This window comes from Bos taurus, chromosome 19, assembly GCF_002263795.3.
Source record: "Bos taurus isolate L1 Dominette 01449 registration number 42190680 breed Hereford chromosome 19, ARS-UCD2.0, whole genome shotgun sequence".
Taxonomy (NCBI): domain Eukaryota; kingdom Metazoa; phylum Chordata; class Mammalia; order Artiodactyla; family Bovidae; genus Bos; species Bos taurus.
Window position 1 is genome coordinate 17,214,841 of NC_037346.1, and position 14,554 is coordinate 17,229,394.

Genomic DNA, 14,554 nt, shown 5'->3' on the forward strand with positions numbered 1-14,554 from the left:
GGTGAACACAAAGACTCACTCTGTGTCCTCAACCAGCTGGCAGAGGCGGTAGGTGCTGGCTATGGAGCCCCCCAAGGGAAAACCACGGAGCCTAGGGATTCAGATGCAGTGGCCTCCCACACTTGCCTGTGATGAACAGCCCCCTTTGCAGATGAGATCTGAAGCTGAGAGCAGAGAAGACAGCCCTGGGATGGTCAAAGGTCCAGGACTCCCCTGGAGCCCATGCTTCCAAAGTGGTGCCTATACTTACAAAAGTTAGGAACACAGAACCAAGAGTAACAGAGAAAGGACTTCCCCGGGGGTCCAGTGGTGAAGAATCCGCCTGCCAGTGCGGAGGACTCAGGTTCAATCCCTGGTCCACACGCCGAGGAGCAACTAAGCCCCCGGGTGCCATAACTAACGAAGCCCATTTGCCCTAGAGCCCATGTTCCACAACAAAAGAAGCCACCCCACTGAGAACCAGAGAGAAGCCCCTGCTCGCCACAACTAGAGAAAAGCCCACGTGTAGCAACGAAGACTCAGCAGAGCCAAAAATAATAAGTAAATAAATATTAAATTTAAAAACTCAGCTGAAATGGATGCAGAAATTATTCAGATAATAAAGTTAGTTGACAAGTACATTAAAAGAGTTATTTTTTTTTAAAAGAGAGTAACATAGAAACAGTGGGCACTTTTATGACCGCTCATACCCCCATCAACCTCCAGCAAACGCCCAGCCCCGCTTCTCTCCACAGCCCCTCACCCTTCATTCACACAGAGGGCACCTCCTCCTCTTCTCTGCTGCAGGAACCTGGGACCCGGCTACTCTGGGCCCAGAGGTCCCAGTCCCCTGCACTCCACTCAGCCCTGCCTCCCTCTCCCCTGCAGGTCTGCTGGCAGAAAAGGACAGTAATTACTGTCTCTGCAGGACCCCCTGCAACCTGACCCGCTACAACAAAGAGCTCTCCATGGTGAAGATCCCCAGCAAGACATCAGCCAAGTACCTCGAGAAGAAATTTAACAAATCAGAAAAATATATCTCGTAAGCTAAGTGGACATGGTGGAGAGGGGTGGGGGGAGGAGGGACCAGGAAAAAATGGGGAGGAGGGGGGACAGTCAAGGAAGAGGACAAAGGTAAGCAGTTAGTTCCATCTGGCAGACGTTAATTGAGCACCTGCTCTTGGCCAAGTTCTGTGCTCAGACTCAGAGTATGAAGACAAAGCATGTTAAGAGGCAGCGCCATCTTTCAGGAGCTTACAGACCCGCAGAGAGACAAATACAACATTGAAAGCTGTCCAGGCTGGTGCATATAATAAGAGAGGTTGTTGGCCGTACCCTGCAGAGGGGTGCTGTCAAGGAAAGTTTCAGAGGTGTTTTAACAGGATGCAGAAGAGTCTTCCAGGCAGAGTTTGCATATTCTGTTCCCTCTGCCTAGAATGCTTTTCCTCTCACTCTTCACCCAACTGGTTCCTCAGTTCGCAGGTCTCCATTTAAATGTCATGTCTTTGGACCAATAATTTAGGCCCCCTCCTGTCATTCTTCTCTCGAAACACTCAAGTGTATTCCTTTATAATACTTGCCACTGTGTGTAATTCAATATTCACGTGGCTGTTTCCTTCAATTACCTGCCTGCCTCTTGAGGGCACGAACCTTTCTTTTTTGTTCTCTGCTGTGGAGTGTCTGGCACAGAGTTGATGCTCAAAAAAATAATCTTTGAACAAAATAAATGAAAGGAAGACACAGGAGAAGAGGGTGTCACAAGAGTACAGCAAAAGGAAGCCGGGGGAGGTGGATGTGGGTCTTATAGGCTGAGCTGGGCAGGGGTGGGAGTCAGGGAGTAGATTTGATTCTAAGAGGGTAGGGAGCCACAGAAGAGCTTCAGGTAGGCAAGTGATAGGGTCTCATCTGCATTTTAGACCACGTGTTCTATGGTAGAACCTTCTAGAAATGTTCTATCTCCATGATGTCCTATGTGGTGGCCACTGGCCATCTGTGACCATTGAGCATTTTAAAGGCAGCCTGGCTGACAGAAGCACTGGATGCTAATTCTGTGTTATGTGGGTTAGTCTAGAGGTTTTAGAAGACCTGGTTAGGAGGATGGATGAGCAGACAGATGGGCAGAAGGGAGCCTGGTGGAAGGCAGTTGTCATAAACCAGGCAAGAGATGGTGGATAGCTCCTGGGTGAGCCCCGGGTGGAGAGGGCTCCTCTCGCTCCCACCCCCCCCCATCAGGTCTACAAACCTGACTGCCACCCCACCTTAGTTCACATGAGCTCCTCTGGCCCCCAAGGCACATGATGGATGCAGGGTGTTAATTTCAACCCTCCTCCAGCCTCTCCCTCCCACACAGTCACCAGTTCTCATCCTGGGACCGTGTGTGCCCCTTGAGGGCAAGAGACACTAAGAGCATTAGTGAGCAGCATCAAAGAATCAGGGTAACTATAGAGGAGGGGCCAGGCCCTGCAGCTGCAAACATTCTGCTGACGGTAATGGCTTCTCTCACCAAGATGTTTCTCATGAATACCAGTGCCCCAAAGAGCAGAAGGGAATCAAGGTGCTTCTGCCAGAAAACCCCACAGCCAGATCCCTGGCTCCTGCAGCTAACTTGGTGATGCTGGGGTAGGGCCCCCACCAGAAGAAGCTTGTCATCAATCTCAGTAAGAACTGAGGGCCTCCCCAGGGTGGGCAGGGGAGGTAAGTTGGGGGCAGGCAAGCAAGCCTTGTTAAGTGAGTTCTGAGCTCACTTGCACATAAGGACCCAGGCAGACCATCTGGAGCATAGAGACCTGGAGGCCTGGGGCAGGACTCCTGGAAAAGGGGGCAGAGAGAGGGTGGGTTAGTGATAAGGGGCCAAGGGGAGAGAGCTAGCATACCCCTCCAGGCCCATGAAGAGCAATGGGCTGGGAATCACGACTTCCCGGTTCAAACTCCAGCTCTGTGGCTAACCGGCTCTAACTTTGAGCCCGTTGTCTCACTTCCCTGGGCCTCTGTTTCCCTTTCTGTCCATGGGAAAATCGTATGATATGATCCCTGTGGATCCTGATGATTCTCACCACGTGTGACACTGAACGTTTCCCCTGCAGAGAAAACATCCTCGTTTTGGATATATTTTTTGAAGCTCTCAATTATGAGACCATCGAACAGAAGAAGGCATATGAAGTCGCTGCCTTACTTGGTAAGTCAGAGTGTCCATTGCACAAATGCCCAATCTCATGGGGATGGACAGGGTCTCAAAGAGTTGGACACAACTGAAGCAACTTAGCACGCATGTGTGCATGCATTATAACGTGGGGCTTCCCAGCTGGCTCAGATGGTAAAGAAAGGGGGTTTGTCCATGATGCAGAAGACGCAAGTTCAATCCCTGGGTCAGGAAGATCCCCTGGAGAAGGAAATGGCAACCCACTCCACTATGCTGGCCTGGAAAATCCCATGGACAGAGGAGCCTGGCGGGCTACAGTCCATGGGGTCACAAAGAGTCAGACACCACTGAGCAACTGAGCACCCAAGGGGATGGGAGGAAGCGGGGATGGGCAGGTGGGTGGCCTGAGGGTGAATCTATAAGAGTCCAGCCTTTCATCCACTAATTGCTCCCTCTTCCCTTGCACTGCTCCTGCCCCAGAGTGGGAAGCACTCCATGCGGTGGTGTTAGGCCCAGTTCATTCCTTGGTCTAATCTCAGTTTCCCCATTGACACAATGAGGCAGGTGAGCCAGCCATTTTCTCGGGACCCTTCTGGCGCTGCCTTCTTAGATGCCACAGTCTTCTGCCCCCTGATTGGAGTCAGAGCCCTGGGGCCGTGGCAGATAGGTGCAGCGGGGCTGAGCTATGGATGGGTCCAGGCAGCAGATACCACGAAGGTCCCACCCATGGAGGCTCCACCTGGAAAGCAATGTTGCCACGTTGAGAACGCCAGGTGCCCCTGGACTGAGAGCTCTTTGTCAAACACTAAAGAAGGGCCATGTACCCCCAGAAATCTACAAACCTGACCGCCGTACCTTAGTTCACATCAGCTCCTCTGGCCCCTAGGGCACATGGTGAATGCAGGGTATTAATTTCACGGTGTCCCAGCCCAGCTAAATCTAACAAGACCCCAGGGGGTTAAAAGACCTGCCCTGAACCCATCCCCCCAACTCTCACTCACTCTCAAAAAAGGATCCGATGTCTGTGGCTTCGAGGAAAAATCACTCTTGTTGTCTCTGTGAACTGAACCAGGTGAGAGAGGCATCCTGAGCGGGGGGCAGGGGAGACAGACACCTTTTACCTGGCAGTTCAAGGGGAGCACAAGTCAGGGGCTGCTGCACACCAGCCCGGAGAATGTGGGCAGGTGGCTTCACTTCACTGAATCTCAGGTCCCTCGTCTGTAGAATGAGTCTAATAAAACCCCCTGTGAGCTTGCCATGATGGTGAAATGTGATCAAGCCCTAGCCCACAGAAGGCCCATAAACAGTGGTTTCCAGCAACCAGACAGACACTCTCCCAGGAAGCGGCAGACACCGCAGGGTCCCCACTGGGCTAAGGTGGTCATCACTAAGGGCCTTGGAGATGGTTGTGGCCAGAGAGGGACTGTGCTGAGACTCCCAGGATGGGGCGGGGCTTTAGCACCTGTCACCGAGGACACGCCCCCTTCCCTCTGCTCCCCTCCCACACACACGCGTGTGCGCTAGTGCGCACGCGTGCTCTTTCACACGCCCACCGCGGAAAATCTCACTGCTGTCTGTACCTCTCGCGAGAAGAGCGAGTGCCAATTGCAAGCCCTGAGTCAGGAAGTTCACGCTGGCCCCTGTCTTCCCGCCCTGTGGCCGCTTTCCCCTCACTCAGAGAGCATGCCTCACCCCAGCGTACACACATGCACCAGAGTGAGCCACACACACTAGTGCACACCTGCACAGACCCACGTGCAAACCGTGCAACTCCAGAGACACGTAGGTGCACACATGCCTACACACCTATACCTGCCATACACAAGCACGCTCACACCTCCTCTACACATTCAGAAGCACTGTGCCCACCCCCACAAAGCCACCCCTAGACACACTCGTGTGCCACCTATATAAAGCCATTGGTGGCCAGATGTAAGGCCTGCTTCTGTCCCGAACATGCACACACAATGCACCTAGCACGCCCTGCACACTCCGCCACTGGGCTCACACATACACCCACCCCCCACAGGCACGTGCATGTATGCACGCCCCAGTGAGCCTCCATTAAGGACATTAGAGGGGGTGGGGGGAGCGGGAAGGAAGCGGGGGCTCTGGTGAGCCCAACACCAAGTCCCCCTCCACCCCGGGAAGAGCTCTCTTCCCACCATCTCAGCCTGCTCAGCTGGGGATGTGCTTGTTGGCCTTCTCCTAGCCATCATCAGGGGAGGAGTGGATAAGTGTGTCATCAGAAAGTTCTCAGACTAAGAGGTCAGCCTGGAATCTCCAGGAGGATGGTACACCCACCCCCATCAGGGCCCCCACTCCCAGCGCTCTTCCTAGACCAGCAGCTCACAGTCCCAGAGGTCACACCTGGAAAGGACTTCACTGTTCATCTCCTCCAACCCTCCCCCAACCACCTCCACCACCAAATGTTCCTGGTAGGCAAAGCTGTTGAGAAGGTCAGGGCTTATCAAAGACACACAGCCAGCTGGTGGCCACCCTCCATATTCACAGCCTCAGAGCCCTGTGCTCCAATACACTGCCTCTGGAGCAGAGCGTCTGGGGGCTTTCAGGGGATCAGAACCCCCTTAAGAATCATAATAGCTTCCAAAATACAGACTCTCCAACTACAAATGCCCAGGTACCCACACGTAATGATTTGCATTCAATTCAAGGAGTCTCCAACCATCGTAAGCTCCCACAGGAGAGTGCTTCTCAAACTCTGGTGGGCTGGAGAACCACCTGGGAACATAAAAATCCTGACTTCCAGTCCCAGAGACTCTGATTGCATAGGCCCCAGGGCTTCCCTGGTGGCTCAGATGGTAAAGAATCCACCTGCAATATGGCAGAGTTGGGTTCAAGCCCTGGGTTGGGAAGATCCCCTGGAGGAGGGCATGGCAACCCACTCCAGTATTTTTGCCTGGAGAACCCCCATGGACAGAGGAGCCTGGCGGGCTCCAGTCCATGGGTCTCAAAGAGTCGGACACGACTGAGCAACTAAGCACAACAACAGGTGGGTGCAGGCATCTATACTGATTACAAGTCTCCCGAGAGTTTGATACAAGGGGATCAGAAGACCCTGGTCAACGGGGTCATACACTCAGGGCAAGAACCTGTACTCTAGAAAGGGACCAAAGGACTCCCCTTGTGGTCCAGTGGTTAAGAATCCGCCTGCCAATGCAAGGGTCCAATCCCTGGTCCTGGAAGATCGCACATGCTGTGGAGCAGCTAAGCCTGTGCACCGCAGCTACTGAGCCTGTGCTCTAGAGCCTGCGAGCTGCAAGGCTCACGCGCCTAGAGCCCACGCCCCACGAGAGAAGCCACCGCAGTGAGCAGCCCGCACACCACAGGGAAGAGTAGCCCCTGCTCACCGCAACCAGGGAAAGCCTGTGCCTAGCAATGAAGGCCCAGCGCGGCCAAAAATCATAAAAATAAATAAAAAATAAATAGAAAGAAACCAAACATTTACCTTTAGGGAGGGGAGATAGCTTCCAAGGACTTTATCCCAAGGGTCAGAGGGGCCTCAAGGTAGCTTCAAAGGCCCTGTCGTAATTGGGGGTGTCTCTTACATGCCTGCTCCCAAGACCCCCACTCAGACACACTGACACACGTCTCAGGCTTGACTGTGCCCTCACCCGGGCAGGGACCACACACGTCTCATCTGTTCCCAGCCCGGAGCCAAAGCTGGGCCCCAACGTTGTGGTTCTGAATGGAACTGAACCAGGCCGTCAGCACGGGAGGTCCGTTCCAGGCCCCACAAGTAAACATCCAGGTTAGTTCCCACCCCCATGGGTGCTGAAACCCAGCAGCTCTCAGAGCAGCACAGTGAGGGAGCAGCTTGTCAAGGGCCTGCCCTCCAGCCACCAGGCCCAGGCCCCACCTCTGGGAAGGGGGCCCCTCTCAGAAAGCTGCTTTCCGAGTTCTCCGTCCATCCACCCTTCCAGAAGCGCTGTCAGGAAAGCCAAGTCTTTCTCTTCTCTCTCTCTCTCCAGGTGACATTGGTGGTCAGATGGGACTGTTCATTGGTGCTAGTATCCTCACAATACTAGAGCTCTTTGATTATATTTATGAGGTAAGATGTGGGATTGCTTGTGGGGGACCACCAGGCGCCCTCATCCCGCCCCGATGCCCAGAACCAGAGCACGGAGCGGGGAGAGCTCGGCCTCCCTCCACCCAGGGCCGCCTCCCCTCCCTGTGCATGGACACGGTCTGTCCCTGCGCCCCAGGCACCGGGGCGGGGTGGGTAAGAGACGGAAGCCGCAGGCCTGTCCTCGGAGCCGTCTACACCCGCACGCAGGGAGCTGGAGGGATGAGAAGGGGGGATGAGACAGTGCAGGGGCCGGCGCAGAGCCCCTGGGCCTCGTGTGGGGCTTCACACCTGGGTGTGTCTGCACCCGCACACTCACACCACACACACCACACGCTTATAGCATACGCATACACTACACACACACACACACATACACACCACATGCTTATAGCATACACATACACACCACACACACACACCCCACACGCTTATAGTATACGCATACACAAAACACACACACACACACCCCACATGCTTATAGCATACACATACACAACATACACACACACACCACGCTTATAGTATATGCATACGCAACATACACGCACACACACGCACACACCACACGCTTATAGCATACACACACACAACATACACACACATATACTCCACACACACACACACACACACAACCACACGCTTATAGCATACACATACACAACATACACACACATATACTCCACACACACACACACAACCACACGCTTATAGCATATGCATACACAACATACGCACACACACAACACACTTATAGCATACACATACACAACATACACACATACACACACCACATGCTCCACACACTCACACCACACACACACACATACACACACACCACACACTTATAGCATACACATACACAACATACACACACACATACCCCACACCCTCCACACACACACCACATGCTTATAGCATATGCATACACAATATATGCACACACCACACACTTATAGCATGCACATACACAACATACACACACACACCACACGCTTATAGTATACCATACACAACATACACACATCACACACTTATAGCATACGCATACACAACATACACACACATATACCCCACACCCTCCACACACATACACACACAACCACACGCTTATAGCATACACATACACACACACACCACACACTTATAGCATACCATACACAACATACACACACACACCACATGCTCCACACACTCACACCACACACACACACACACACACACCACACGCTTATAGTATACCATACACAACATACACACATCACACACTTATAGCATACGCATACACAACATACACACACATATACCCCACACCCTCCACACACATACACACACAACCACACGCTTATAGCATACACATACACACACACACCACACACTTATAGCATACCATACACAACATACACACACACACCACATGCTCCACACACTCACACCACACACACACATACACACACACCACACGCTTATAGCATACACATACACAACATACACACACACACACCACGCTTATAGCATAGCATGCACAACATACACACATGTACACCGCACATGCTCCACACACACATGCCACACTCCACATCCAGTCCACACACACACCACTCACATACACATGCTATACACACACACATCGCACACACTAATGCCACACTTACATATAACACACACACATATACCCCACACACTCCACACATACATGTGCCACACACACATATACCACACACTCCACATACACATATTCCACACACACACACACCACACACGCTTCTCCCATACTTATACACAACATACACACACACATATACCCCACACGCTCCATACACACTCCGCATACACTCCATGCACACACCACTCACATACACTTGATATACACACACACATCACACACACTAATGCCACACTCACACACAACATACACACACATATACCCCACACACTCCACACATACATGTGCCATACACACTTATATCACACACTCCACATACACATATTCCACACACACTTATACACACTGCTCACAAATACACACATATGCCACAGGCACACGATATATACTATACACACACACCACTTGCACAGACGTGACATGCACATACATCATAACACTAATACCACACTGACATATAATACATACACACACATATACCCCCCACACACATATTCCACACACACTTACACCACACTCACACACTGCTCACAAAGACACACGTACACCACAGATAAACCACATACACTGTACACACGCACCATTTGCACACACATGACATACACACACACTTATACCACACTCACACACAACACATACACACACACCACACACACACATACCATACTCATACACCACATATGCACTCACACTCCACACATGCACACACACACATATTACACTTATACCACACTCACACACTGCTCGCAAATACACCTACACCACACACACACACACCACATGCACAAACACACACCTGCCCTCCAGGGGACCCATCACCAGAGCAGCACCTTCTGGGGTCCAGGCAGCTTTAGGGAAGGAGCACTCCTGAGAAGTCATCAATCCTGAGCAGGAAGAGCAAGGGCACTCCAGCCACTCTGGTTCAGGGAGCTGTCGCCCTCAGGAGGCAGCTGGAACAGTCTCTGGAAGCTTCTCACACAACAAACAGCAGTTTCAGGCACTGTGTGCTCTGGAGGCTCATCAGTCTTCCTACTGAATTCCTCCCAGCCCTGGGCTGGCTCCAGGGACTCCAGAATCCCCCAGGGAAGCCCAGGACCGCCTGGGTCTCAGCCCAGCAGATCGGGCTTGCAGAGCAGTGGCCTGCCTCCCAGAGGGGACCGGCAATGGCCAAAGGCCACTGGGGGTCACTGTGGGAAGTGGTGGGCCTGGGTGACCAGGGGCCTGTGGAGTGCCACACCCCACCTCTCAGCATGGTGACCCAGCTCCCAAACTGGGTTCCATAGCCATACTTGGTTCTGCCCTGTTTAATCATTTTTGTGCAAAGATGCACAAAGTTATAGAAATTGAATCACATCAGAAAACATATTTAATAACTACTCTCTTATTGAGAATGAAATGTTAACACAGTTGTGTCCCAACCTTGTGAACTGTGGAATTGTCAGGCCTCAAAAGTGACAAGTAACTATCCCCCCAGGACAGATGGGGAACCAGCCACGCTGAGAGACCACACAGTCTCTAGCTCCTGCACCAGAAGCTTGGCTAGGCACCCCAGTTTGGGATGCCAGGCTGGGCTCCTACCAACGTCTGTCCAGCTGCAGCCCGGGCTGCTGCTGCCCCTGCCTCCCCAGCCCAACCATGTGGAAGGAGGTCTCTCTCGCTACTTTGATGCCTTTCTCCCGGCCTGACCTTCCTTCCTGCCTTTCTTGCAGCTGATCAAAGAGAAGCTATTAGACCTGCTTGGCAAAGAAGAGGAGGAAGGGAGCCACGATGAGAATGTGGTAAGGGCGGCCGGCAGGGGGTTGCAGGTTGGTTAGTTCCTTGGTGTGTACAAGCCGTGTGAATGCAGATGCCGGTGCCAGGCAGGACAGGAGTGCTCCGTCTCACACCTTTCCATAGCTCAAGACCGTCCGCAGCTCCCAAGTCCAAGGACACTCCAACTGAACCCTGAGCCTCTCTCTGAGACCCATCCTGGAACCCAGCTGTAGATTGGATCTGCTCCATGGATGCAGCAGAGACCAGGAGATGCTTCTGCCTGGACCAGCTCAGCTTCTCCCCAGCCAGAAGCCATGCCCCTGTTCTCGTGCCTTGGGAGACCAAGGAGAGGCTCCATGTAGGCCCACTCCCTTATTCCCTAGGTGGCAGAATGTGAGCAGGAATGTCCCTGTTACTCTACCCCATTTGAACAGGACATAGGGTGTGGGGCCCTCTGAAGTAGTGGTGGTGTTTCAGTAGCTAAGTTGTGTCCCACTCTTTGCAACCCCATGGACTGTAGTCCACCAGGCTCCTCTGTCCGTGAACTTCTCCGGGCAAGAATACTGGAGTGAGTTGCCATTTCCTTCCCCAAGGGATCATCCCAACCCAGGGATCAAACCCGCATCTCCTGCTTAGCAGACAGATTCCTTGAAGTAGGTAGAAGCAATAACACCCATTATAACTGCTGACCATTGTAAGCCTGGTATGTGTCAGGCACTGTGTTATGTGCCTTAAGAGTAACACGTAGTTTCAGCCCTAGAGTCACCTGGAGGAAGGGCTGTTTTTATCTCCATGTTGTACATGAGGCGGTTGTGGCCCAGAGGCCCAGGTTACACAGCTGGGGAGGCACCCTAGCCTCCTTCCTACTCTGCCTCTCTCCTCAAGTCTAAGAGGCAGCCCCTCTTACACCGTCCACACTCTCCTTCCCAGATTCAGTCTGTTCCTGGACCCTGGTCTCCGCTGAAGGTCGTGGGTATCCCCCATGTCAGCACCCCCGCCCCAAGAGAACACCGCATTCCGTGGCCATTGCTGCCTTAAAATCATAACATCCCAAGTGGATCCCAGCCTCCTCCTCCTCCTATCTGGGCTCCCATTTTTGCTCCAGACACTGTTTCTCTACTCATCTCCCAGGCTAAACATCCCACTTTGATTCTCTCAGGTCCCTGCCGCTTCTGTTTGAACAGAAGACAGCTTCTGTGGAGGGGAGGGCAGTGTGGGTGGAAGGAGCTCCGGGCTCTGAACTCAGTTGACCCGCCTGGATCCCAGGGCCCTTCTTCCCAGCTGTGCACCTGAGGGCACATCACCTCCCTCTCTGAGCAGCTGCCAAACCACTGGGACCTCAGGGGGTGCCATCAGATTAAATGAGACCAGGCCCTGGGAAGCAGTGAGCTTCCAGTGACTAGTCTGTAGTAAGCACTCAGCGAATACAGGCTCCCCTCCCCTCGCCCCACCCTCTCTTCTGCCTTCAGAATGTCTCAGAGACATAGCCTCCTCCTTTGCACCGCTCCCAGCCTCATCCTCATCTAATCTCCCCCGAATTCTTGGCACAGAATTCCGCTCACATCCCTCCCAGCCTCCAGCCCTCTGCAGGGCCAGGAATCACCCAGAAGACTCAAAGCCACCTCAGCCCCACCCTGCTCAGGGATCCGAGATAACCCTTCTCTGAGGCCAGCCTAACCCCAAGGTCCTTTGGGGGCAGCTGGGATCAGGGGTCAGACTCCCAGCTGTCAGAGACCTCCACTGTTTTGCCTCAGCAATCAGGCAGCCGCTCCTGCCCAGGCCAGGCCACAGGTGGCCCCTCCTCCACCCCAGGTGGGCTCAACAGAGGTCCAAGGACGAGGACGGGATGGGTCATCCACACCACAAGGTTACGCACCACTCAGATGTAGCTTCCAGTGACACAGCAGGGGACCTCTGGAGAGGCCCACAGGATATAAATACGGGATATATTGTACAGCACAGGGAATACAGCTACCACCCTTGGGTTGCTTTGTTCTTTATAGATGTGCTAAGTCACTTAAGTTGTGTCGGACTCACTGAGACCCCACGTGTAGCCTGCCAGGTTCCTCTGTCCATGGGATTCTCCAAGCGAGAATACTGGAGTGGGTTGCCATTTCCTCCTCCAAGGGGATCTTCCCCACCCAGGGGTCAAACCTGTGTCTCTTATGTCTCCTGCATTGGCAGGCAGATTCTTTACCACTGAGCCACCTGGGAAGCCCTTAGAGAGAAGGTCAAACTAGCTGTTAAACCCCATCACCAGGAAGCTTCCTCTGTACTCTGGGGCGTGGGGCGGGGTCGGGGGAGCGCCTAGGTGGACAGTGGAGAGGATTCTGAAGGCAGTGAGCCCCCCACCCCCAGCTTCATGACCGAAGGTGGCAACCCAGCACCGGAGGGGTTTGGGGCGGAGCAGCAGTGCCCGGCAGAGCCCAATGTGGGCTGCACGGTTCCCAGGGCCTGGGCTGGGCTGCAGGGACCCTGGGACACATTTTTGCTGAATGAACATCAACAGGCACTTTCCTCTTCCCCGCCAGAGCACTTGTGACACGATGCCAAACCACTCCGAAACCATCAGCCACACTGTGAACGTGCCCCTGCAGACGGCCCTGGGGACCTTGGAGGAGATTGCTTGCTGACGGCCCTCGGACCACCCGGCACCACCACCCCCGACCCCCAAACGGACCTGGCCCGGGACCAGGACAGGGGACCGCAGGCTCAGGTCGGATGGCCCCTGCCCACCGACGGAAAGAAGCAAGAGCCCCCTATGCACACATAGCAAACTCTGCTGAAACCTCGCTCCGGCCACGTCTGGCACGACGCGTCCTCGGGCCCCGCCGCCGCGCGTCCGACCCTCTTAGGAGAAGTGAGTCCCGCCCTGAAACTGTCTGAGAACCGACCCGCCATCACATCTCACTGCCAGATGTACAAAGCACTGCATGCTCCGACCCTCACGGCGCCGCGTCCGCGTCTTTCTCCGTCCGCGACCCTCGCCGTGCGGTTTCCAGCAGCCCTGCAGAGGGACCGGGTTCCAGCGCCGAAGTGCACCACCACGAGGCCGCCCTGGAATCACACCTGCACACTCCAGAGGGAACCCGCAGAGCCCTGGACGCCGTCCGGTCCTCTTGTCGTTCGTGAAGGTTCTTAACCTGCCCACCTACCCCGCCCTCCGCCTCCCCAGGCCGGCCCACAGGGTGCCCGGGGCCGCCCTCCTCCCCTCCCAGGGGCCCGAGACGGAGGTGCGGCGGCCGGGGGGAACACAGCTGCGGGGCCCCCGCCGTCGGCTCTCCCTGTGACACGGATTGTACAGTCTGATTCTGTCTCTTCGCGGTGGGGCGAGCTTTTTGTTTGTTGATTTGTTTGTTTGTCGGAGATATGTTTCCTTTCGTTTTCTGAATCTGGGTTTTGATGTTCCGAGCTTTGGTTTGGTTTTTCCATTTTCTCTGGCGTTTATTTATTCGTGCTTCCAATCACGGTCATATTAAAAGCTGGTCTTGTGGACATGGCCGAGTCGTCTCTGCCTTTTCCCTACACTCTTTCTCCCCAAGATGTTAGCAAAGGGCCAGACCTGCCAAGTCAAAACCGACAGATAGACAGACATAGATGATAATAGATAGATGACAAATAGATGGGGAGATAAAATTTATGAAACACTTACCTTTACAAAACATGTACACTCTTATTCTATTCTGTCCTATCCTGCATCAAATACCGTGCTGATTGCAACACGGTAAATGGCTTCACCACGCCCACAAAGACAGGGAGGCAGGACTCGCTGCCCAGACCTGCAAACCCTAGAGGAGGCTTTCACATCGCTTTCCCTGGGTCCTCCTGACCCGGTCAGTGAATTCGGTCTGGACACCTGCCCCAGCCTGGCCTCCCTCCCGCCCTCCTGCCTTTCCCATCCCACTCTACAACCCACCCCGTCTCCCCATCC

At 53.8% G+C, this 14,554-nt stretch overlaps 1 protein-coding gene across 2 annotated transcripts in view; it reads left to right on the forward strand.

Annotated features, from left to right (window-relative positions):
- ASIC2 (acid sensing ion channel subunit 2) overlaps positions 1-14,118 on the forward strand; it is a 1,206,384-nt gene extending 1,192,266 nt beyond the window's left edge. For both annotated transcript variants that reach the window (NM_001076484.1, XM_024980482.2), the window contains 5 exon segments: positions 868-1,021; positions 3,063-3,154; positions 7,111-7,190; positions 10,581-10,649; positions 13,155-14,118. In NM_001076484.1, the coding sequence (NP_001069952.1) occupies positions 868-1,021; positions 3,063-3,154; positions 7,111-7,190; positions 10,581-10,649; positions 13,155-13,256 (497 nt within the window). In that variant the 3' untranslated portion in view covers positions 13,257-14,118.
- The last annotated feature ends 436 nt before the right edge of the window (positions 14,119-14,554 follow it).